The sequence below is a fragment of the Lepidochelys olivacea genome, assembly GCF_965140295.1.
Source record: "Lepidochelys olivacea isolate rLepOli2 genome assembly, chromosome: 6".
NCBI classification, from domain to species: domain Eukaryota; kingdom Metazoa; phylum Chordata; order Testudines; family Cheloniidae; genus Lepidochelys; species Lepidochelys olivacea.
The window spans coordinates 30,541,482-30,566,445 of NC_140416.1; the positions used below are offsets into that span (position 1 = coordinate 30,541,482).

General features: G+C 42.9%; 1 protein-coding gene across 1 annotated transcript in view; it reads right to left on the reverse strand.

Moving 5' to 3' along the window:
- The window catches only part of SCUBE2 (signal peptide, CUB domain and EGF like domain containing 2), a gene marked incomplete at its 5' end in the record, with an annotated part of 63,932 nt that extends 39,739 nt beyond the window's left edge, over nt 1-24,193 (reverse strand). Inside the window, 8 exon segments of the mRNA XM_084630884.1 lie at nt 2,157-2,246; nt 3,507-3,623; nt 3,934-4,059; nt 11,187-11,321; nt 14,443-14,568; nt 20,376-20,498; nt 23,873-24,137; nt 24,140-24,193. Coding sequence (XP_084487010.1) covers nt 2,157-2,246; nt 3,507-3,623; nt 3,934-4,059; nt 11,187-11,321; nt 14,443-14,568; nt 20,376-20,498; nt 23,873-24,137; nt 24,140-24,193 — 1,036 coding nt within the window.
- Nucleotides 24,194-24,964: the final 771 nt, after the last annotated feature.

A 24,964-nucleotide genomic window follows, 5' to 3' on the forward strand; every position in this document is an offset into this window, starting at 1 on the left:
CTAGCTCATTGCTTTTCCCATGTCATCCCCCTTGTCTGCATTCTTCCATTGGCTCCCCCATCTCTATTCTATCAAACATAAACTGTTTGTCTTCACTTCCAAGGCCCGTCACAGCCTGTCCCCACCCTACCCCTCATCTCTCATTCGGCATCGAAAAGTTGACTCCTATCTCCATCGCCCACTTGAATTTTCAGACAAGCACCTTTGTGCTTTCTCTCATTCTGCCCTGGACAGTTGGGAGGAACTCCCCATAAACATCTACAAAGCTACCTCATCATCAACCTTCAAAACCCTCCTCAAAACTCTCCTTTGCCGTGATGCCGACAGACAAAAACAAAAAATACCCCACATGACAACAGTTGTGCTCAGACCATTGCTAATCATACTTACCATCTTATCTCATTGTTTCCTTGTATTCCACCATTGATTTGTCTCTAGCTATCTGTTGCCTCTTGTCTGACACTTACATTGTAATTTCTTTGGGGCAGGGAACATCTTTTTGTTCTGGATTTGTAACACACACATCACAATGGGGTTCGCTCCTAGGTGTTCCGGTAATATAAATAATAATAATAAGCTCCTTAGCACAGAACAGAGGAGACCGCCCTTCTCCACTGCTAGCCAGCTCCACAGCATGGGTGTGGGGAATGAACTTCTCTCATCTCCCACTGATCTTAACCGGACTGTTGGGAGCGCAATACTTTTAAAAATCAGGCTGCTTATTTAGGTGCCTAAATATGGATTTCGGAGCCTAACTTTAGTCTCCGATTTTTGAAAGCTTTCACCTCTGCCTCTACTACTTTGAGGAGACTGCCAGCAGGAATAGTAAATGATCAGTGCCAGCTGTGGAGATGCTTTTGTGACCCAGATATCTGTTCACTCGGAACCGCACTGAGATCACAGGGACTTGTTCCATAGTCCCCTGGATACACCTCTGCATTAAACAGACTACAACTAAATTTAGTTCGTACTGAAACATTTCAGGACAGGGACGATGTGTGGCACTTCCCTAGGAGAGGAAAAAAAGTGAAGCATTGGAAATTTCTTGTTGTACTGTGGGAATTTGCTGCCCCCCCCCAACTCCCTATCAGCTACAAAATCGGGGTGAACTCCAACTCCAAACAAACCTGTCCTTACAGTCCATTTAACCCTTCAGTACAAAGAGACACACACGGGGAAAAATAGTGCATCTTATTGTTAAAGGGACAAAACAAGTTTAGAGGATACTGCGCCTGATTCTCGTCTTCCATACACCAGATTTATACTGTTGTAACTATCTACCTCCGGGAACCAGTTAAAATACTGGAGGTCCATTGACCTACTTACAACATGGTTAAAGACTGTAATATAGATGGAATCTAACTATGCTCCCATTGCTGAATTAAAACCTTGGACAGTCGCAAACTTTAGCCCATATACAAAGATAGAGCTAGGTCCCGTCCACACTACAATTTATCTCTATGGTGACTGGGTCCCCTAACTTAGCTAGAGCTGTAAGGTCAGGAACCCCGAGTAGAGAAGAAGAAGAATTATATGAAAGTGGTTAACATTCTGGGAAACATCTAAAGAGACTAGAACCCTGCTTTCCACCAGGAGTTGGGTGTTCACAGTGCATGTCTCAGAGGTAGGAAGGATAGTCTCGTTGAAGCACTGGACTAGGACTCACGAAACTCAGGGTCAGTTTCCAAAGTTTCAGTGGGACTTTGGGCCAGTCCCTTAAATCCCGCTGTGCCAATCAAAGTGGCCAGTACCAAAGAGTTTAAAGGTTTTGCATTTAATCTGACTCTAAAAGAAATCATCTGACTAGGAGTTTGGTGAGTTTTATATTCAAGCTCTGAATAGCAGAATAGTCATAGACTGGGGAACTCAGTAGTGACAGCATAGGTAGAGAGCAGGTTTCTTGGCTCTGGTTCAGCTCATACTGCTATACATCTCAAATACTATACAGGGTTACTTATATACTATAGGGACATAGCCTTTCCTTACAGGTGAGCGAGCATCCATTGAGTTCAATGGGTAGTGCATGTCTCTCCAAGGGCAGACTTCAGCCCATAGTCACAATAGCTATGTTCAATGACAGCTACCCAATACAGTAAGGGTTCACCATGTAAGACTAGTTAAGAAACCCTACAGCAAAACAAGATGGGCACTTTTACCCATGATCAGCCGCCGCTTTACTCGCTTATCCACATCTGCTCCTGCTGTGGCATTGCTCTCAGAGATCTCAGCTACAGCCTCCTCTCTTTCTGTAATGCAAGTACATGGTGGGTAAAAAATCAGTGAGTGGTAGTGCGACGGTTGGTACCTAATGCAGTGGCCAACTATCTTGGCCGTATCTTGGTACGACATTCCTTTTGAAATCCAATTCTAAAACAAAGCTAAGCTCTACAATTAGTTGAATCATATATCATAAGCAGAAACAGTCAGAAATAAACACTTAAAAACAAAAAAAACCTATTAAAACTCCCTAATTAAAAACCTCATAGCTCTTTTTCTTGTTTTGTTTTCATTTGCTTTTCAAAGACCCATGTGTTCACCTCAGAAATCTTAAAACATAGTAGCTGTCGTGAACAGAACAACAAAAGGGTTAATCAGAGATCAGATGCTACATACCAGTGTCCTGCCATCCTGATCACCCACTGGCTAATGAAAGAGATGACTAACTGTGGCTGGGTTTTTGTTTTTAATCAATGGTCAGAGACCGGTCATCAAAGCATTTGTGTTCATCCACCAAAGCATTTCTTTACATAAGAATGGATGCCTTTCTAACAGATATGCTTTAGTTCAATCGGATGTTATAGGTTTGATGCAGGAATTGCTTGGTGAAGTTCTTGGGTTATACAGGAAGTCCAATTAGATGATCCTAGAGGTCCCTTTTGGACTCTACGAATCTATGAAAACTTAAGAAAATGGAAAGGAATTGTCCCCTGATTAATAGCATGTGTGATGCTTCACAAGTACCAGAACAAAATATACTTAAAAACAGAAGTTCTTTTTTTCTTTAACATTCTGGGCCAGTTCTTCTGTGCTTCTCATGCAATCAGAAAGCAGCCTGTAAGGTGGAGAGTCCATTAACATAGGGTAACCTCCATGGGATGTAAAGCCAGCACAATCAGCTCTACACCACCTTCTTCTGGCCTTTCCTATGCTCAAGTGCTCCCCAGATAGCAGAATGCTCCACAAGGGATTTCCTGCAGGCATCACTTAGAGCAGCCCTAAAGTTTCTCTAAGTTATGCCAGGGGCCAAACTGGATCCAAATTCAGAGTCGGGGGGAGCAGAAATGTGACCTAGAACCACTTTTCCTTCACACCCAAGTCTTGTGTCAAGCACGGGTTGGCCAGACCCATAGATCTGGCCTATGCTTTCAAAGATCTTGTCGTTTTGGCCTCTATGCAATTTTTCAGCAATACAACTGGAACATATTACTCTGCAGAAATGGTAACATTTTGATACTCATTTACATGTGAGTCATCAACAGAAAAGAATTCATCCACTGCTTACTGACCAAGGCAGGTTTTCCCATCTGAGTGCACTGCGTACTTTGGGTGACATCCACAAATGGGCCCATCATCGGCATCCTCACATGTATGCTGACACCCACCATTCCCATGATTGCATGTCACTGGAAAGAAAACATACAGTGGAGCCTCAAATTTCAGATCACTGCACAGGGCTGAATTTACCCTTCTCAAGTGTGAATGTTAACATGACTCCCAAACTAGAGCTTTCAGTACTAATTGATGGATTTGTACAATGACATTCTGAAAACCCACTGTTTTAATATGATATTTCACTTCATCAAAAACATACAGTCTAAATATTGTATCATCCTAGCACATCCATAGATACAACTGCCAAAATTAGTGATCAACTGCGGAAATAATAGAATTCTATTTGTTCCCTTTAAGGATCAGTATGAATTTGTTGCATACAAATGCAGTCCCTCTGGTTCCTGGCCAGTTCAAATCCAGGTCTGCATTCACATGCCACTCCTCCTTTCGGTGCTTCTCTGCAGATATGGGCACAGCCATGGTCTTTATTCATGCAGCTCATGCCATCTGCAAAACAGTACAAATATCACAGATCATCAGTATCCTCAGTGTCTTCAGATGCAGGTAACAGTTCAAATACAAACATTAGCCCAACTGTAAGTAAACAGCAGACAACTTGTACCTCTTGAAATAATTTCCTGTAACTGAACAAAAGGAAAAAAGTATCAGCTGATATACAAGAAATAAAAAGAACCTGATACTGCTAAAGGCTAAGCAAATGGCCTGCAAGGTGATTTCCCTGCTCCTAATCCATTGTCTGTTTGTGTCTTAAGGTCTCCGGGGCAGGGATCTTCCATCTCTGTGTTTGTACAGCACCCAGTACAATGAGACCCCCAACCTTCATTGAGGCCTTTGGGTGCTACCATAATATAAATATTTATTAGTAATAATAACTCCTCCTCTTCCTCCCACATATTTTAATAGGAATTGAGAGATAATCAGTACCTTGCAGGACCAGGCACTAAGGCTGTCATTTCCCCTTTAGTCACCCCATAAAATAGCAAAATGAGCTGTTGTGAGGCAAGGGAATGTCCTCATTTATTCAGAGACATACAAAATTCAAATGCTTCTTCTCACATCTTTTCAAATTACTGGCCTTGATCCATAGAGTCACAGAGCCACATTTTCTTTGGTGGTTATCAGCGGACCCAGCAGTCACACATACCGTACCCATGGGCAGCAAAGAATTTGCTGTTTTGGGAGCATCTTAACCTTTTCTGATATCTACTGGATTCTTTCTAATTCCAACCCGTACATTTTAACAACACCTCTGGAGAGTCATCATGATGTTTTATATACAACTGCACCTCTGTGCTATGTCTCTCACTTGCTGAATAGAATGTAATACAAGCAAGTGCAGTCTGGATCCAAATGAATAGAGTAATGTGACATTAGTTGACTTTTTCTTCTCTTCAGTGTACCTCATAAAAACCTGTATAAATCTCCTGTATAAAACCTGTCCCCTGTATAAATCTCCCCACTGTATTTTCCACTGAATGCATCCGATGAAGTGAGCTGTAGCTCACGAAAGCTTATGCTCAAATAAATTTGTTGGTCTCTAAGGTGTCACAAGTCCTTTTTGCTGTTCTTTTTGCGGATACAGACTAACACGGCTGCTGCTCTGAAACCTGTTATGGTGAAGTAGTTCTCAAGCAGCTGCTGCCTGTTGTAATAGCAATCCTAGATATCAGTGCTGAAGCTCATTGACAGAGCTTTAGGCATGACTTGCAAAATGTCCACACATCACTATGGGCCTCCAGCCTAATCCATCAGAGTGTCACACTGCACAGAAATAGCGTAACACTGCAAAAAGTTCTAGCATGTTACAATATATACAAAACACACACACACACACAACCCTTGCAACAGCACAACTTTTGGCTGGAATGTGACTGCAAAAGAAAACACAAATTTCCATATTACAGAAATGTTGGGGTTTAAACTATTAACTCTCCCATATGGCTTAGTAGTACAGAGCAGAATACTCTAGATCCTTACTGAATCCTCTTGTATTGCTAAAATTCAGGAAGCAGCAGAGAAAGACTGACTGCTTTTTCTTTTTAGATAATATAACCACTTCAAGAGGACTCTGGTCAGTTTATTTAGGCTTGCTGGCTAATCTTATTGAGGGCCCAATCCTGCGCCAACTGAAATAACTCCCATTAACTTCAGTGGAAGCAGGATCCGGCCCTGAATAAAAAAAAAAAAAATCGGAGACAAGACTCATTGTGTAAAAAATATAGGTAAAGGTTTCCTTAACCTATGCATTTTCAAAATATCCTCTCTTTGAAGGAATATTATTAAATGAGGAAAAAAATTTTGTAGTGGGAGCTGGGGTCAACCTTTCATAAACATTCAGTTACATTTTAATCAGGCAGTTACTTTGCATATTATATTTTTGACATCCCAATTTTAGGCTACAATATTCTTCCTCTATTAAGAAAGCTTTAAGTAACAAAGGAATGGATGCTACATTGCTTAGATTATTCTGCTCTATTGGCTTTTTGATTCCTTTCCCACAGTGGGATGCCTTTCCCCTTTTCCCTTTCCTTTCCTTTCCCACTCTGTAGAAGCCTAACAAGACAATGATGCCTCAAATCTGACAGAATATACAAAAGAGCCCAAAGATCCCCACATGAAAGCCAACATCCACTATTATGGTGTCAATCAAGGATCTGTGCAGCACATAAGATCACAAATTAGCCTTATTAACTCTAGTGTTTTTGTGATATTTTTAAGTTTAAACATGCAATATGATCTGTCTGTAAGCTAAGAGGTGTTAAGAAAGCATTAAGAGAATTAACGGATTAGTTTCTGTTAGCAAAGTAATTTCTTTGTGTGCATTCATCTCCTGAAGAAGAAACTGTTAAACCAGGTACTTTGGTAAAGTTCACTGAACTCGAACAAATAGTTTAAATGCTGAATTGGTAATTGCTCAGTTCTGTGCATGTGGAATTCAGTCACTTCTCCACCAAAAGTTAAAATGGACCTTACAAAATGAACTACATTTTAATAATAAAATACCCAGGATCTGACTAGTTAAATGTGCTTTCCACGACCATAAAAACAAAATCTAGTTGACCAAAAAGAGGATATTTTATGGAGAAGTGCATACAAATGTTTTAACATTTTATTTACTATAAATCAGTCACATTATTTCACAGGCCTGTTTAAAAATCAGCTCCAATGAACATTTTATATTACATAATATATATATATATATAAAAATGTCAATGTATCTGTACCTGATATGAGAATGAGCAAAGTGATTCAATTCTTATGCAGTCATATCAGTGGAACTGTATAGGGAATAAGTCAGAATGGTATTTGTCCAGCCAGATGTACACCCAGTTAGCAAGCCCTGCTAAGTGCTGCGGGAAGGTGCTGTATCAAGGCTGGGTCATACTCATCACCATAATTGCCATTCTGTTGTCAACACTCAGGCTCAGATTCTGGACAGTCTTGTGCAGGCTTACAAGGAGGTATGGGGAAAGGATGTCCCTTTACAAAGAGCGACCAGAATCTCGGTGCTGCCCTGCTTGAGCACAAGCCAGGGGAATGCTAGCACCATTAGCAGAGCTAGACATCCCTGGAGTGCTGCATCCCTTCCAACAAACTGGAGAAAGGGACTGGTCCTGTGTAGAGTGCATGCTTTACCCTGTTAAAGGGAGCAGCATTTCCCACTCCCAGAGACATTCTGGCTACCTAGGTCTCCACAGGTAAAATGTCTCCAGGAGTTGCTGCTGATGCGGTGCCTCTGTGCACTAGCCTTCAGGTGGCATGGCTTTAAATCTAACCCTAATGTGCCAAATCCTGCTGCTCGTATTCATGCCCACTGATTCTGGCCCAAAAGAAGTAAATAACTGTGGCTTGTGTGACATACTGCGATGGACTGTGATGGATTCCTAAGTGGAGACGGATTATCACTAGAAATGATAATAAGAGGATACATCATGGTCACAACACTTATTTCTATGGTAAAAACTGCATGTGCATGGCATCCCCTGGAATCTGCTAACTCGCTAATGTTAGGATATAGATATTCAGGCCTGTCTGCAAAGGCCTGTACTTTAAGAATTTAGGTGTATTCTTATCACTTGGCTAGTTAGAGGTATAAAAGAAAGAATCAAAATCACTGTCTGCCAGTGTAAGGTCCTTCTCTTACTGTGACAGTCTGAGGCCCTGTTCTTAGGCTAAGGCCTTTGGCTCAGCAACAGAGGCAGCCATAAGCTGGGAAGCGATCGGTCACATCCTCACATTCCAAAACTAGTCACATTGAAATAAGGTGCTATTGGGCTGTTAGGAATACAATTCTGTCCTGATAGTGCCTATCACCTCCAGAGAAAGGGAAGTGCCTAGAAAACGTAAAAGGAAACTTAGTTTGATAGCATCCTGTCTGGCAAGAACTCGCTTATCAATAGCTGGGATGTGAAATCCTCACTTCTGTATTGTTTTGTCATTATAGTTCCCACTTTGCTATTGTTTGTCTGTATAATCTCTGTCTGGTTCTGTGATTGTTTCTATCTGCTGTATAATTAATTTTGCTGGGTGTAAACTAATTAAGGTGGTGGGATATAATTGGTTACATAATCATGTTACAATATGTTAGGATTGGTAAGTTAAAGTTCAGGAAAATGATTGGTTAAGGCATAGCTAAGCAGAACTCAAGTTTTACTATATAGTCTGCAGTCAATCAGGAAGTGAGTGGGTGGGTGTGTGGGTGTGGGGGAAATGGGAACAGGGAATGGGGGTGGGGAAATTGGAATCATGTTTTGCTAAAGGGGGAAATGGGAACAGAGAATGGGAGTAGGGAAATTGGAATCATGTTTGGCTAAGGGCAGGAATGGGAACAGGGACACAGGTGTAAGGCTCTGTGGTGTCAGAGTTGGGCAGGGGGACACTAAGGAAGGAAACTGGAATCATGCTTGCTGGAAGTTCACCCCAATAAACATCGAATTGTTTGCACCTTTGGACTTTGGGTATTGTTGCTCTCTGTTCATGCGAGAAGGACCAGGGAAGGAAGTGGGTGAAGGAATAAGCCCCCTAACAGGTATTATGAAGCAAATTAAACAACAAAGAGAAAAGCCATAGGTAGGCAAGTGATTTATCGCTATTACTGATGCAATGTCCTCACAAAGCATTTGTTCTGTCGCTTACAGCTGAAGAGGAATAAATCCAGGGCATGTAGTCAAGGAAAACTTATGATTGTGCACAACTCAATGGGAGGTTATGAGCCCAGCTGACCTACGCAAGGCTTAAACAGAGCCAGAGAACCATCTGGAGCACCACACTGATCTTGATCCACCCCACTACAGTAGATAACTATCACACCTGACTATTGCCTCTAAAAACTCCTGCAGTGTTCCAGCTCACAGACCTGAGCCAGACAATGTGGAGCACAGCAGATGAGGAAGGATGGATTCCAGGAAGCTAATAATCCAAGTCAACCTCAACATGCAAATCAGCTGGAGCAACAGAATAGCCACTCAGTTGCCTTCTCATTCTATCCACAGGCCAGGACTCCTGCCCACCTCCACAACCTCCTTACTCTGTTAAGCTGCTTATACGAACCACATCACCGCAGAATCAGAGAGTCCACAAACATCAACAGATTTATCCTCAGAACACCCCTAGGAGGTAGGGAAGTGCTCTTACAGATGGCAAACTGAAGTACAGGGAGATTGAGTGCTTCCTCAAAACTACACAGGAAATCTGTGGCAAAGCAGGAAAATGAACTCAGATCTCCTGTATCTGAATCCTGTGCCCTAAATACATGACTGTTTTTCCCTATTATAGAAGTAGGCTAAGGGAGGTGGGTACAAATGTCAGGGGAGGAAGAAAGAGAAAGAGAAATGGGAGGAGGGTCAGAGAAATACGGGACAGGGATAAAGTGAAGTATGGGCACAGAAGAGATTACATGTACAGAAGAAGAGAGAGGTGAGGCTCCATCATGGGGTAGAAGAAAAAGAGAAGAAGGGGGAGATGGAAAATAGGTAACCATGGAGAGGCAGTTTAAAATTTTTGGGGTTTTCAATGAAAAACTGAAATCTGAAAAAATGTTGGTATTCTCAAAGCATTTTAGGTAAAAATATGAGGTTTTTGGCAAAAAAAAATTATTGGTTTTCACAAAAGTGAAAAATTTGACTTGAAAAGAAAATTTCTACTGAAAAGGTATTGGTTTTTCACTTCCAGTTTTTCGATGAAAAAGCAGAAATTGTCGACCAAAATTAAAATTTTCAGAAAAAAATTACTTTTTGGTCAAAACCACCCTTTTTTGGCAAACATAAATGTTTTGACAACAAATGTTTGACCAGCTTTAGTGTCATGGAATATGGGGAATCAGTCAACCAAAAATGAGGAAGCAGGTGAAGGGGAAAGAGACAGCAAAACGGAGGAGAACAAGAGCAGCAAGACAATGGATCCTGGAAGAGAATTTGGGGAGGAAATGGAAAAGATACAATGAAGAATGAGGGGAAAGAAGTTGTTACTCCTGCTGGAACAGGACAAATGGGGAAGGCAGAATTCTTCTCAAGACTTACTAAAGAAGAGACAGAGAAAGAGGGAAGAGCTCTCCACCAGGAATCAGGTACAGACATGCGTTAAAACAACTGATTTTGCCTTTCGATCCGTCAGACAGTATCCAAATTTGAATGTGATTACCCTGTAAGGTATTTACCATCCTGATTTTACAGAGGTGATTCTTTTACTTTTTCTTCAATTAAAATTCTTCTTTTAAGAACCTGATTGCTTTTTCATTGTTCTTAAGATCCAAGGGTTTGGGTCTGTATTCACCTATGCAAATTGGTGAGGATTTTTATCAAGCCTTCCCCAGGAAAGGGGGTGTAGGGTTTGGGAGGATTTTGGGGGGAAAGACGTTTCCAAGCGGGCTCTTTCCCTTTTATATATTTATTAGCCGCTTGGTGGTGGCAGCTATAAAGTCCAGGGGCAAAAGATAAAATAACTTCCTTGGGGAAGTTTTAACCTAAGCGGGTAAAATAAGCTTAGGGGGGTTTTCATGCAGGTCCCACATCTGTACCCTAGAGTTCAGAGGGGGGAAGGAACCATTCATCTTGGTGAGGAAATACAAAGGAAAAGGGACTCTCTCTCTCCCATGGCAAAGTCATCTCATTTGACAGCGTTCCAGGCTCTGATTCTACAATGGATAGCATGAGGGCTGTCTGCAGAGCCCCCCTGAAGTCAAGAGTATTCTGGGTAAGTCTACACTTAAAATGCTACAGCAGCACAGCCGTGTCACTGTAGCACTTCAGTGTAGACACTACTTATGCTGACAGGAGCAGTTCTCCCATTGGTGTAGGTAATCCACCTCTCCAAGAGGCAATAACTACGTTGACTGAAGAATTCCCGCAAGGTGGGAGGGACCAGAACCCAGTCTCCAGCCCAACATGTACACTGCAATTTTATAGCCCCACAGTCCAACCACCATGAGCCCATCATCTGACCAGGGCCAGCCACAGGTGTCTTGTTGCAGTGCAGACATACCCTCTGGGGCAGGCAAACAATGAACCTCTTCTCTTGTTGAAGAGAACTCTAAATGTTTGTGAAAATGCTTAAGAGTCTGCTATGTGCTCCCATAAGAAGTTTCTGCTCACTGTTTGGAAGGAAAGAACCAGTACCTTCGGAATGGTGAATGCATGTGTGCTGGTTGTCACTCAGGAAGAACCCTGCCTTACAACGACACTCATAGCTCCCCACGGTATTGACACAAAGGTGCTGGCAACCACCGTTGTTGAACATGCATTCATCCGTATCTGAAAAATAAAGAGACTGGATTTGTATCTGCACAGCTGCATTTACTGTCACTGCTATAAATCAGTGCCCGGAGGTTGATCTCAAAGTGTGCAACTAGTATAGATTAAAAATAGATGTTTGACCAAAGCCTCAGTGGGTCTATAGATCAGGGCATTTAAAGAAGATTTTCATTCTGAGACAGAGATAGAGGAAGAGAAAATTATTAAAAACCTCAGGCTCAGGTTCAAGCGAGAGACAGGTAACCCAATTTGGACACAATTTGCATCATCACACGGAACCTTCACCCAAACTACAAGCCAATGCTAGGTCTTTTCTGAAGTTTAAGAATGTCTGATTAATTATCCTCCACCTCCTCATTTCACCTCATTGTCTCTTATTTTGTGGCTGCTTCTGTATTTCCGGGTTGTAGCCAGGGACAGAAGCAAAAGTTACCGAAATAGTTTAAGGAATGCTGATCTTGTAACATTTATGGCCTCACCAGAGGCAGGAAGTATGGGGAACCTCAGGAGAAAGTCTGTTCTTGCAGATATACATCTAATTTGGCAGAACCAAGAGATACAAAGAGTAGAAAAGCTCCAGCTAAGTCCCTGAACATTGAAGTGTTCATCTCAACCTCCAAGCCTTTTGAATTTTACTCATCACTGATTTAAGCTTTCTGTAGCCTCTTGCTATAGTATAAACCTTACAGGTCTGATTTTCAGAAGGACTGGGCACCAACAGCTCTCATTGATTTCAGTGGGAGTTATGGATGCTCGACACCCAGGAAAACAGGCCATAAAAGTGTCATGGCAAAATTCTGCTCTCATTTGCTCCTATGTAACCGCATTTGGTGCATCATGTTCTCCCCACTCTGCTCACTGCTACAGTACTAGGGCTAAGATTTTTTAAATGAGTATTTAACATTTTTTGCATAAAATAGTTCCTAAAAACAGGAAGAAGCCATTGTGTTCTTACCAACAAGTGAAATCAAACACTGTGATAGATTTAAGTTCCCTTGAAACCACTGGGCCAACCTGAGTACCTAAACCGAGATGGATTTAGCACCGCAACATGATCATAGAAAAGAATGAAGATAAAAATTATGTTCCAAGAGGTCTAGATGTCTCAGTCTTAATAGAAACAGTTAATTTTAGTAGTTCGACAGTGATCTGAATCTAAGGAATCAGTATTGAAACAACCACCAAGACTCTCCAGTACTGTGGATTTGAAACTCCAGAAAATGTTTCTGCTTTGTGGATCATGACAAAATAATGGAATATTGTCTTCTCTCTCCAAAAAGTAATTGTCTGTTCAGCTAAAATCCAGCCACACATATCATGTCTTCAGGAATACAGATGCGGCTTAGTTAACAAAAAAGTGGCATGAACTAAGTAAGTAAACAGTTTAACAGAAAATGAAGCCAAATTTGCTGCATGTCAAAATATCTATTTTAATTTTAAATCAGATCTTCAAAGGAACACTCAAAATTAGGAGGTCTGTGATTTGAACTTCATTGTTTTAAAGTCCATATTATCCTTTATATGCTCCCCGCCCTCCGAACCATTGCATCAATAATGTTGTTCTTTTCAAAACAACCAGCCAAGCAATAATGAGAAACCCTATATTAACACAACAGTGGGCCAGTTTCTGTCCTCAGTTATAGCTGTGTACATTCAAGGTATCTCCAGTGAAATTACTAAGATCAGAATATGACCAGATGTATTCATGTGCTAGAGGAGTTCTTTGTATGGAGAGAGAATATGCCCCTTTATTGCCTTATTAAAGAGGTCAGGTGCTCACACAGTTGAGTATCCTTAATGTGAACCTCATGGAACTCTACTTGAGTGTTTAAATAAGTGTGAGAGAGGATAAGACACTCTTCCTAAAATTAAAAAGCATCAATAAATCGTTCAGATGCTTCTGCCCAGACTATATGGCTACCCAGCTTTGGCATATGCAAGGGTTTGGTAGTGCAGCCCTTGGGACTTAGTGCCTTCCCCATCCTCTCCCATTTACACACCAACAGACATGACTTTGTCTACGGGCCAGACCCTTAGCTGATGTAAACTGATGTAGTTCCAACGAAGACAAAGCAGCTATGCCAAATTACACCAGGTGAGGATCTTGCCCTAAATATTTAATAGAGGCCTAGTCCCATTACTAAAACACTGCGTGGTAATCTGAAATATCTCATCACCCTTGCAAGGCTCACAACAGTCTTCAAATTCTGCAATGGGGGCAAGTCCCTTCCCCAACAGGAGTGGAAATCTCCTGAGGTAACTTACCCAGTGATGGCCCCACTGCTCAGGCAGTGATGAGCAGTATTTGTAGGGGGTGCACAGAGGTCCACACATTTGTGTGAAGGGAGACCCACTACACGGTTCCACCAATCATGGCCCACCACGTAGCAGCAAGCAGGAGCCACAGTTACCGCCAAACCCACAGAGCAGAAGGGTGATGCAATGGTTGGGATTCAGGAAAAATTGGGTTTAATTCCCTGCTTCACCACAGACTTCCCAGATAACCTTGAACAAGTCACTTACCTTTCCTGTACTTTGGTTCCCCAACGGTAAGATGGAGCCAATCGGACTCCCCTACCTCATATGGGTATTGTGAGGACAAATACATTAGAGATTGTGAGGTGCTCAGATAGTACAGAAATGGGGCCCATATAAGATACATAAATGGGAGGGTGAGGCATAGCTCCTCCATTACCTGGAGAAAGGATTCCTTTCTCCCAACCCCAACACAGGGCTGGGCATGGACCCTAAATTAACACTTCCAAAAAATAGAAAATGTTCTTAGTATTAAACAGATCAATTTATTAAAGTTTCCCTAAAGAAACATGTTAAAAGAATAATGAAGGATACTTTTCAATTTTTAATCCAAAGAACTCAAAGCGGTTACAAAAAGTGTGTCAGTATTATCCCCCATTTTACAGATGGGGAAACTGAGCAACAGAGCAGTCACACAGAGACTGAAATGTCAAATCCTGGAATTCCTGTGTCTAATATGTATCATTCTTGTTTAAGACATCTTATCTAACACAGCATCCAGGAATCACAGGTTTTTTACTTTCACAAAATTAAAAAGGGATATATTAGCATCAATATTTGCAATGTTAGCAAGCATGTTCCTTACCGAGACAATTATGGCCATCGTGAGCCAACATGAAGCCATCATAACAAGTGCAGCGATAATTGCCTGGAATGTTGAAACATTCATGTACACAGCCTCCATTGAAGTCATTATCACATTCATCAATGTCTGAGGGATAAAGCAAAAGTCAATCTGATTAATGCTTCTTGGTTTGGCATAGACAGGTCCTGACATGATTGTATAAATATGAACAGTAATTGCTCTCTTAAATCATCATTGTTTTGCAAATGAACTATACTTAACACATTATTTGTTCAATGTTTCTGAAAAATGACAAGATGCATTAGGATTCCCAACCAGTGTTACAGTATAGTTTTAAGCTTTCTAAAGCTGCTTATTAAAAAAGATGTTAGATTAAAAATCATGGATCTGATTCTCCTCTATTTTATGCTGATGTAAATCAGGATTAAATCCATTGAAGTCACACTGACATAGAATCAATTTGAGGGAGAATCAAACTGCATATTTTTAAAAAATGATAAATTTCCTTACCTGCATTCATCACAATACTCTCATTATTAAAATGGAAAGAATTTTAACTATCTAATTTACCATTTCAAGTTGTCTGTTCACTTTGCATTTGACTCGGTTTTGATTATTAAAACGCACGAGTCAATTTAGCTTCTGATTCTCAAGCACTAGCATAAAGCTGCAATGCTTAGGTTGCAAATACTGCAAGGGAATGTTTAAACCAAATAAACAGCTTTAATTTAAAAAACATTTTCATACGATTCTATCTGACATATTTTCTAAAAACTGTCAACACCCAATCTAAACATTGGCCCTAAATCACCTTTTTTTTTTTTGATACTTCAAATGAAATGATAAATGACCAACACTTTGTTTGTTTCCTAATAAAGAAACTGAATATGTAGGACTTCATCTTGCTCATGTTTGTACTAGAAAACAATCTATAGCATAATACTCCTTAAGCAAAATAAACTAATCACACACTAGAAGCTTTGATTTAAAAGACACAAACAAACCAACGAATGATCTTTTCCCCATTTCAATCAACAGCAAAACTCCTAACACCATTGGTGCATCTGGGACTCAGCTCATACGATGAAATTTGCCTGTGCACATCTTCAAAATCCCACTGATACTCTGAGGTGGTACCTACATCTTCTGCTGCCCATCTGTTTGCACAGAGCAGAATTTCACCTGCATGGTTAGGGCACTGAGGGAAAGAGATAGGGACAATACCCAAAGCCTTTTACAGTCAGACAAAAGTTTCAAATACAGCTTTTAGACTAAAGATGGGTCAAAGCCACAACATCCAGATACAGATTTTGAATCCCTTAATGTTCAGTATGTTTAATCCTAGGGTTCTGGTTTGACCCAAAATAGAGAGAAAGAGTTGGTGCTAAATTCAGATCCAGGCTTCAATTCCTAAATCCTCTGCCATTATGAAAGTTTGGGGGGGTGGATCCAGGTTTTTGGTTTGGACCAATCTCTGCTTTTCCCAGACATCCTATGATGCTTGTTACACTATTAATAATACTATGAGAGCTTACACAGTTATTTTCACCTAGGGATTTCTAAGGGTGAGATTTTCAAAAACAATGTAGTGACTTTGGACCACAACACTCATGCACCTAAATGATTTAGGTCTGGTCTTTATACAGTTTTTTTTACCAGTGCACCTATTACAGTGAGGGCTGGGATTTGAGTTCTTTTTTTTTGTGTTAGTCTGTTTTGGGTTTTTTACCATAACAGTTATACCTGTACAACCCCTGTAAGGCAATAGCCATAACAGTATAAAGCACCTTTATGCTGATATAATTGTATTTACACTGAGGGGTTGTACCACTATAACTATAACGGCCCAAGGTCATACAGTAAGTTAGTGGCAAATCCAAGAACAGAACCCAGGTCTCCTGAGCTCTAGCCACTAGAGCTTCATCTATGGTAGCAGTTACCCCAAAACATTAAGGTGAAATTTTTCAAACATGGGTCCCTAACAAAGGCTCCCTAAATTCACATTTACATACCTAAATCTACTGTAGCCAGGTTTTCCAAGGCACTCACCATCTACAGTGCTCACTGAAGCCTTTGGGAATCAGGACACTTATTAGTACATGCTCAAATATAGATATAGGTGACTAATTGTAGGTGAAAAATTTGGCCTTAGCTATAGCAAGTGCACTCTGCCACCCTTGTGTCATCTGAGGGGCCCAGGTTGGCTTTTCTCATTTTAGGGTCCAAAAGCCCAATCTTAAAACACATTCTGTACTTTCTGAGAGGCACTAAGAACTTCAACAGGAATTAAGACTTAGCCCCCAATGTTTCACTGCCTAACTATGTTTTAAAGAAGCTGCTCATTATAAAAATACCTTAATAACTCAGTAGGTACATGTGCCCCCTTGGGATGAATTTGTCATGGACACAGGGTGGGTGGGTGTGTTCTTCTCCCCCCTCCTTCCCAAAACCAAAAACTGCCATGTAAAATCCTGGCTCCACAGATGTTAATGGGAGTTTTGCAGTTGCCTTCAAGGAAGACAGGATTTCACCCACTGCGAAGCCCAAAACAGTGAGAAAAAGTTAATATTTTTTGCACCATTTTTAATTAAAATTTTAAGCAAAACCATCAGTTTGGTCAGAGATTTTTTTTGTTTATCAAAATCCAGGTTTCTTGGTACATGCAAAATTACACTAACCATTCTGATAACATTTTGATAAATATTTTAATTAAAAAGTGATTAAATTTTTCAAAAACAGAAAACAAAAAAAGGGTGAAAACGTGTGAAACAGAAAATGACGTTGAAATTTTTCTTGTAATTTTTTTAGATTTTGTGATCCATCCTAGTTATCATTGCTATGCTGCCAATATATTGCTGGCTGATAATAGGATCGATAATAACAGAGAAACTATTATAATGACATTCTCTAAATTAATGGCATACTGGAATACTATGGTCAGTTCTGGACATGCCATCTGAAAAAGGCTATAAAAGAAATAGAGTGAGCTCCTAGCCAGATGACAAGAATAAGTAGGGATATAGAAAAACCCACACATAAAGAGAAATTGAAAAGTTGGGTTGTGTTTGCCTTAAAGAGGAGATGAATACAAGGTGACATGATAAAAGGTATATAAAATAACAATTAGGATAGAAAAGATAGTCTGGGAACTTCTATTCACCCTGTCTCAGAACAAATGACCAAGGGGATACTCAATGAAATTCAAAATGAATACAAAGAAATATATTTTCATATAACATGCAATTGGCCTGTGGAACTCCTTCCACAATACATAAGTAAGACCAAGCAGGATTCAAAAAATAACTCTGTCTATTGCAAGGTTTCTTTCCCCTTCCCCTGGAGCAGTTGGTGGGGCGACTGTCAGAAGTAGGATACTGGATTAGATGGACCACTGGTTTCATCCAGTTTGGCAGTTCTTATGTTTCTAAGGCCCTCATACACATGACTGTAATGTAAGTGACTCCCTGCTTTGAAGCTAGGCTTCTTATTACTGTTTCCCTTTTTAGAAATATGATAAATAGAACAGAAGAAGCAAAGAAATACAGCAGGTGCTAAAGTTTCTGCTTTTTATGGACCCAATCCAGCTACCATAGAAGAAAATGGAAAGAGTCATACTGACATAAGCAGAGCTGGATCAGGCCCCTACTGTGCCTAGACTTGGCCAAAACCGTTTTCTCACTAGAACTTTAATAACTCTGTGATATTGTTCAGACAAGCATGATTTTGCCCCAGTTTCAAACTTACACATGCATTGCTGAAACCAGCTTCAACTCAGCCTGAGGCACAAACCTTTAGCCCTAACTGCAAGAAACTAATACTTCTTTTAAATGAATCAATGCTATATTTGTTCCCATGTATTGTCAATGGCCAGCCTGCTTTTATGGTAAACACCTTGAAACTTACAGGGTGGAACTTATACATCTAGGAACAAAGAATGCAGACCATGCTTACACAATGGGAGACTCTATCTTGGGAAGCAGCAACTCCAAAAAAGGATTTTAGGGGTCATGGTGGCTAATCAGCTGAACACAAACTCCCAGTGTGATGCCATGGTCAAAAGGGTTAATTCAATCCTTGGATGTATGACCAGGAAAATCTCTAGTAGGAATAGGGTTGCCAACTTTCAACTCGCACAAAACTGAACACCCCTGCCGCATCCCCTGCCCCACCCCTCCTCCGAGGCCCCTCCCATGCCCTGCCCGTTCACTGAGGCCCACCCCCACTCACTCCATTTCCCCCCACCCCCCGTCGCTTGCTCACCCCACCATCACTCACTCGCTCATGAAGTTGGGGTGTGGGAAGGAGGGAGAGCTCCAGCTGGGGGTGTGCCTGCAGGCTCTGGGGTGGGGCCAGGGATGACGGGTTTGGAGTATGAGAGGGGGCTCCGGGCTGAGGCAGAGGGTTGGGGTGTGGGAGGAGGTACTGGCTCTGGGCTGAGGGTGCGGGTTCTGGAGTGGGGCCAGAAATGAGGGGTTTGGGGTATGGGAGGGGAATCCAGGCTGGGGCAGGGGGTTGGAATGCAGAGGAGGTGAGGGCTCTGTCTGGGGGTGTGGGCTCTGATGTGGGGCCAGGGATGAGGGGTGCAGGAGGGGGCTCTGGGCTGGGTCTGAGAGATTCAGAATGTGGGAGGGGGCTCTGGACTGGGGTAGGGGGTTGGGGTGCAGGGGGGGTGTGAGGGCTGGGGGTGCGGGCTCTGTGGTGGGGCCAGGGATGAGGGGTTTGGAGTATGGGAGGGGGCTCCGGGCTGGGATTGAGGGGTTCAGAGGGTGGGAGGCAGATCAAGGCTGGGGCAGGGGGCTGCGGCCCGGGAGGGGATCAGGGGTGTGAGCTCCAGGGAGAGCTTACCTCAAGCAACTCCCAGAAGCAGCCAGTATATCCCCCCTCTGGCTCCTACACAGAGACATGGCCAGGCGGCTCTGTGCACTGCCCCATCCGCAGGTGCTGACCGGCAGCTTCCATTGGCCATGATTCCCAGCCAATGGGGGCTGCGGGGGCGGTGCCTGGGGCGGAGACAGCATGCGAAACCCCCTGGCTGCCCCTACACGTGGGAGCTAGAGGGGGAACATGCCGGCTGCTTCCCAGGAGCCGCACGGCGCGGAGGCTAGCAGGGAGCCTGCCAGCCCCGTGGCGAGACAGCCCCAATCGGACAGTCAACAGCCTGGTCAGCTGTGCTGACTGGAGCCACCAGGATCCCTTTTCAACCGGGTGTTCCAGTTTAAAACCGAACACCTGGTCACCCTAAGTAGGAAGGTTATCTTACCTCTGTGTTTGGAACTGCTACTGGAATACTGTGTCCAGTTCTTGTGTCCACAAGTCCAGAAGGATGTTAATAAATTAGAAAAGGTTCAGAAAAGAGCCACAAGAAGGACTGAAGGATTGGAAAATATGCCATATGAGTCTATAGTGATAGACTCAAGGAGCTCAGTCTATTCAGTTTAATGGAGAAAAGGTTAAGGGGTGACTTGGTCACAGTACATAGGTATCTATGTGCAGAACAGCAATTTTGAAATTGGGGGCTCTTCACACTAGCAGACAAAGGTACAACAAGATTCATCGGCTAGAAGTTGAAGCTAGACAAATTCACAGTAGAAATAAGGCACGATCTCGCCTCTTCCAAGCCAGGGCTTTTCAAAAGGATACTGCCCATAACTCTATAGCTAAAGTAAATCTAAGGAGCTGGACAGAAGTAGTGGCTGCATTTGTTGTCTTTTTAAGATGGTGGTTTTTTAAAATCTCACACAAATATATAATTAAGTTTGGAATATATCAGATTCCTGGGCAACATATATGACATGAGGAGTCAACAGCTTGTCACAAATGTTCCCATGAATCCCTTTTGCAATCCTATGAGTTAACCAGCAAATGGCAATAGGATTGTGTCTGGCACACACACACTACGGCCGAAGCAGTGTGTATTACTGCAGTCAATTTACCTTCACACGTTTTCCCTTCACCACTGTAACCCAGTCTGCATGTGCACTTGTACAGCTTCGGGATGTTTTGACAAATAGCATCTGGATGACAGTCATCAGTCCCTTGGGCACACTCATCCACATCTGTTTAAAAAAAAACAAACAAACAGATTCATGAGAGATGTCAGAAGGTGCAACATGAGAATGTTTGGTTGGTTGCTGAATGGTCATGTGAATGTATGTGCACACGCACATGCATGTGCGAGAAAGAGACCCACACGAGACATGCTTGCATGATGGTTGTATGTGTGGATGTGTGTGTATTAGCACAAGCTTGCGTGATTGTGTATATGCATACATTTGCACCAGTATCTGCATTTAAACATTATGGGCAAGATCTTCAGGTGCTGTAAATCGGTGTAACTCCATGGAGTTATACTGTACTGTATTAACAGCAGCAGAAAATGCGACCCTGTGTCTCTGTATGGAGCTAAGAATCAGACACACATGCAGACAGCATTAATCTATAGACCCCCAAACCACGAGTTATTGAAAAAAATCACATTTCAAGCCTGTGACCTCACTCTTAGGAAGCATGACATTCTTTAAACTAACAAAAAGGTCTCACAAAAAATGAACACTCACTCAGTCAAGAGTTTCAAAATCACAACCCCAGACACGCCAAACTTTTACTTACCATTAAACAGATGGTTATTCAAGTGTTTTTATTGCTCCCAAATTAGCTTTTTTAAATAAAAAGTGAAAGTCACATCTGGTGAGCAATGTTGCTGAAACACACAGCAGGCAGTCACCTTTCAAGAAGCACAAAGTGTACACAGCTAAAACATCCAGCTGGAAACTTCAGTGCAGGGGGAGCGAGGAATAAGAAAGATCAGCAAAAGAGGAATTCCTGGATATGAAGGAGGAGTTGTAGATGGCCATCAAAGAAGAGTGACAGGGAGGGGAAGACATCATCAGAACACGAGTTTCTAGGGCAGCAGAAAAAGATGCAAATCAGCACAAACAGAATGAGTTCCCATGGATGGTCAAGGGGAAGGAGATCAGTGGAAAAGGCAGTTCTGTAGGAAAGGAAGTCATAGACGGGAAGGATCTGAGACTGCAGACAAATCAGCAGAAGCGGAGGTCCTCCTTGAGTCTTAATACAGTATTTGGTGGCTATATTATAAGTACCCAAGCTTTCCCCCTTCTTCTCCTTCCTCCCCAATGTGGATCACATTGTAACAGAGAGATTATGAATGGAAGAGAAGGTGTCCCAGGAGTCAATCGCACTGATCTCCTTCTCCTTCCACATATCACCTCACATCCCGTAATAACTAGAGCAATTGCTTATGAGGAAGAATATTAATATGGTTTTAGCTTCTTTTAAAGCAGTTTAGCAGCAGGGAACAAGACAACAGGCCAGCATCATATGACCAACCGGCTCAACACGCCATGATCAAATACGCTGCTGAACCTCAATGACCCATTGAACAGAGATTGCAAATCTTTGGTCTAGATAATAGTGATGGATGCCCTACAAATACCTCTGATCAAGATCATCAGGAAATGAGGGGAAGACCAATGCTGGGGTGGCGAGATTAGCAGAAGGTGGGATCTTGGGACAGGATAAGGAAAACCATTATAAGGGAAGCTTTCAAGTCTTGGGAGTGGTCAGCAAAGAAGGTTCTGGAGGTGAGAGGAATTACCAGAAGACCTTCAATTAGATATGGATGTACAGCACTGAGACAGAAAAATGGTATGGGATGGAGGAGATCAGTTGTCAACAAACCTTAAATGTGTATAAATTAAGTTCATGCATTATCTCAAAGTAACTACTCCCACTCTCCTTGTCCATGTATCTGTCTACACACTGGGATGTTCGTAGATTTACCTGTCTATGGAGAGCACTGTCACAGAGAGAACACATTCAAGAGTGTTTTTCTCTTAAAACTAAAATGCATAAATGTCAAACAGATACTGTGCCTTGTCCATAGTGGTTGGTTCAGGTTTTTATGGTTTTTTAACATTATTATTATTATTAATTCCTTTGATCTCCAGAATGCACATGAAGAATGGGAGTGTAAAAGCAGTATTAGTGTATATTGCAGAATGAAAGTTGATTTAAAGTTACTGTACACATTGGTGAGATTTCTGCTCCTACTGAATGTAGTCTGAGCTGGAAAGAGAGGCTCTGGGGAAGAAAACTAAGAGCAAACGCTGCAGTCTTAAACTTGGCAGTGAAACTGCTGCGGAGGAGGAAGATGCATGAAGAATTATTAGGTTTATTCCACATTTAATATAACATTGTTTAGACTGTGATACATCAACCTTGTACTTCTAGATTTTTTCAAAAACACTAAACATCTGTTTTATTTCTTTGATATTAATTTTGCTATTTGAAGGATTCCTAGTGGGGAAACAAAACTTTAAAATAATCACCACCATCATAATAAAAGTTCAGTCACAGAAATATTTACCACTGTCCATCTTATAAACCAACTAAAGCAACCTAACAGTCCACAAAGTTTGCACATTTTAATTCAGATAAATTATTTTTCATTTAATAATCTCATATGTTTGAAAAGTGCCAGCCACCTCTGTGGTGCTATGTAAATACTGTATTCATCTAGGATTTGTCCAGCACCCTGTTCAGAAATGAGAGATTTTTTAAAAATAAAATAAAACTATGTTTTTCCCAATTGAAACCACTACAGATAAAAATAATAACTGTGAAGTTCAGTCCCATTTCTGAACTCTCCCCATCTTCCAAGGATGCTTTAGAGCTGGAGGTCGATTCAAGCCCATTTCTAAAAATAATAGCAGCAAAGGACTGAAAGAGCAAGTGTAACTTTAGAGAGACAAGGTGGGTGAGGAGATAATATCTTTTATTGAACCAACACCCCCACCCCAGCACACCTTTCAGGATCTATGGATCCTACACCCGGCCATCACAATTTGGTATACCTAATCCAGTGCACTAAATGCCCAGGGACAATAACAGAAGTTGGTCCTACGAAAGGGAGTATTTCACCCACCTTGTCTCTCCAGCATCCAGGGACTCACGGGACTACAACCGCACTGCACCCAAGTGTCACTTTCGACATGTGAGCAGTCACTGGGACTACTCCACACAGGCTTAAAGTAGTGGATCAAAGCCAATATTAAGAAACAAACCCCTCCAGCAGTGCCCTGATCTTCGCAGGTGCTGAGCACTGGCAGCGAGGGGCCTGAGCCTTAACTTCCCTCACCCCTGTTAAGTCCCACTCATTCCACCCCCGCCCCATGTCCCACCGGGGGGTAAAGTTGAGCAGGCGCGCAAGTGTTTGCGGACTCAGGCCGGGCCAGCAGCCGGTTTCGGGGGGCGAGGCAAAGAGCGAGCGCCGCTGTCCAGGTCTGGAGGCAGCAGGACCCGTCTGCTGTCAGCATCAGACGCCCCGGGCGGCGCAGGGCAGCCGGGCTGCGTTAGCGGGGCCCGGCCGCGCACGGAACGAACCCGGGCACTGGGCTGGGTCACTCACCGGGCAGGAGCAGCCCGGCGGCGCGGACCTGTCCCCGCAGCAGCAGCAGCGGCAGCAGCAGCAGCAGCGGGGGCAGCAGCGCCGCCCGGGCGGAGCAGCGGCGGCCGGACCCCATCGATCGCGCGGCCGCCGGGGCCTGGCGCGTCCCGCAGGAGGAGGAGGAGGAGCGGGGGGGAGGTGGCGGCGGGCGCCCAGCCTGCCTGGCACTGACACTGACGCCCGCCTCGCGCCCCGCTCCTGCTGCCGCGCGCCGTGGGGAGGGGGCGGCGGGGAGGGGGCGCAGAGGGGCTGGCCGCGGGGTCTCCCCCTCATTCCTCTCATGGGCCACTCCGCAGCCAGTCACCCTGAGAGAGGAGCCTGCACTGCCTCCCTCCCAGCGCTCTGCCTACGGGGGTGTGTGTGTGTGTGTGTCTCTCTCACACACACCCTGTGGGCACACATAGACACAACTGTCCCCCACCTGCAGATACCCCCCCACCCACCCACCCCAGCAACACCTGCAAGCAGCCACAGGCAAGGCCAAATATTCTCTCACAGCAACACACACCCTACAGCTATAGATAAAAGTCCCCCCCCCCAACCACACACAAATATTCTGCCTCAGAAACACCTCTGCGCCTCTACAAATGTTCCCACATACACATACAAGCACCACCACCTCTAGAAACACCCGCCCATGCACAGTCAGCCACCACACCTCAGCATCCTACACAGGCCCGACACTTATACGCACACCCACACCACCTGTATTCAAACATCCGCACAATACCCCATATGCAGACAGGCATTCCTTGCAGACATACACAGCCACCACTCACACCCATAAAGGGCTTGGCAAGGGGTGTCCAAGCAATAGGTGCAGCTAAACTGGTGCTGAAAATGTTTCAACTGCACATGTAGACAGAGAGAAACTGTGTGACCTTCATTTGCTGTAAGGCCCAAAAGGTGATTTCTAATGTAGTCAAACCCATGCAAACATCCCACACATGCAGTGCACACACACTCTGTATCCATTAATTTACATTCAACTTACATGTGTATACAGAAGCACTACACATGAACACACACCCCCTGCATAGATACCCTCACAAC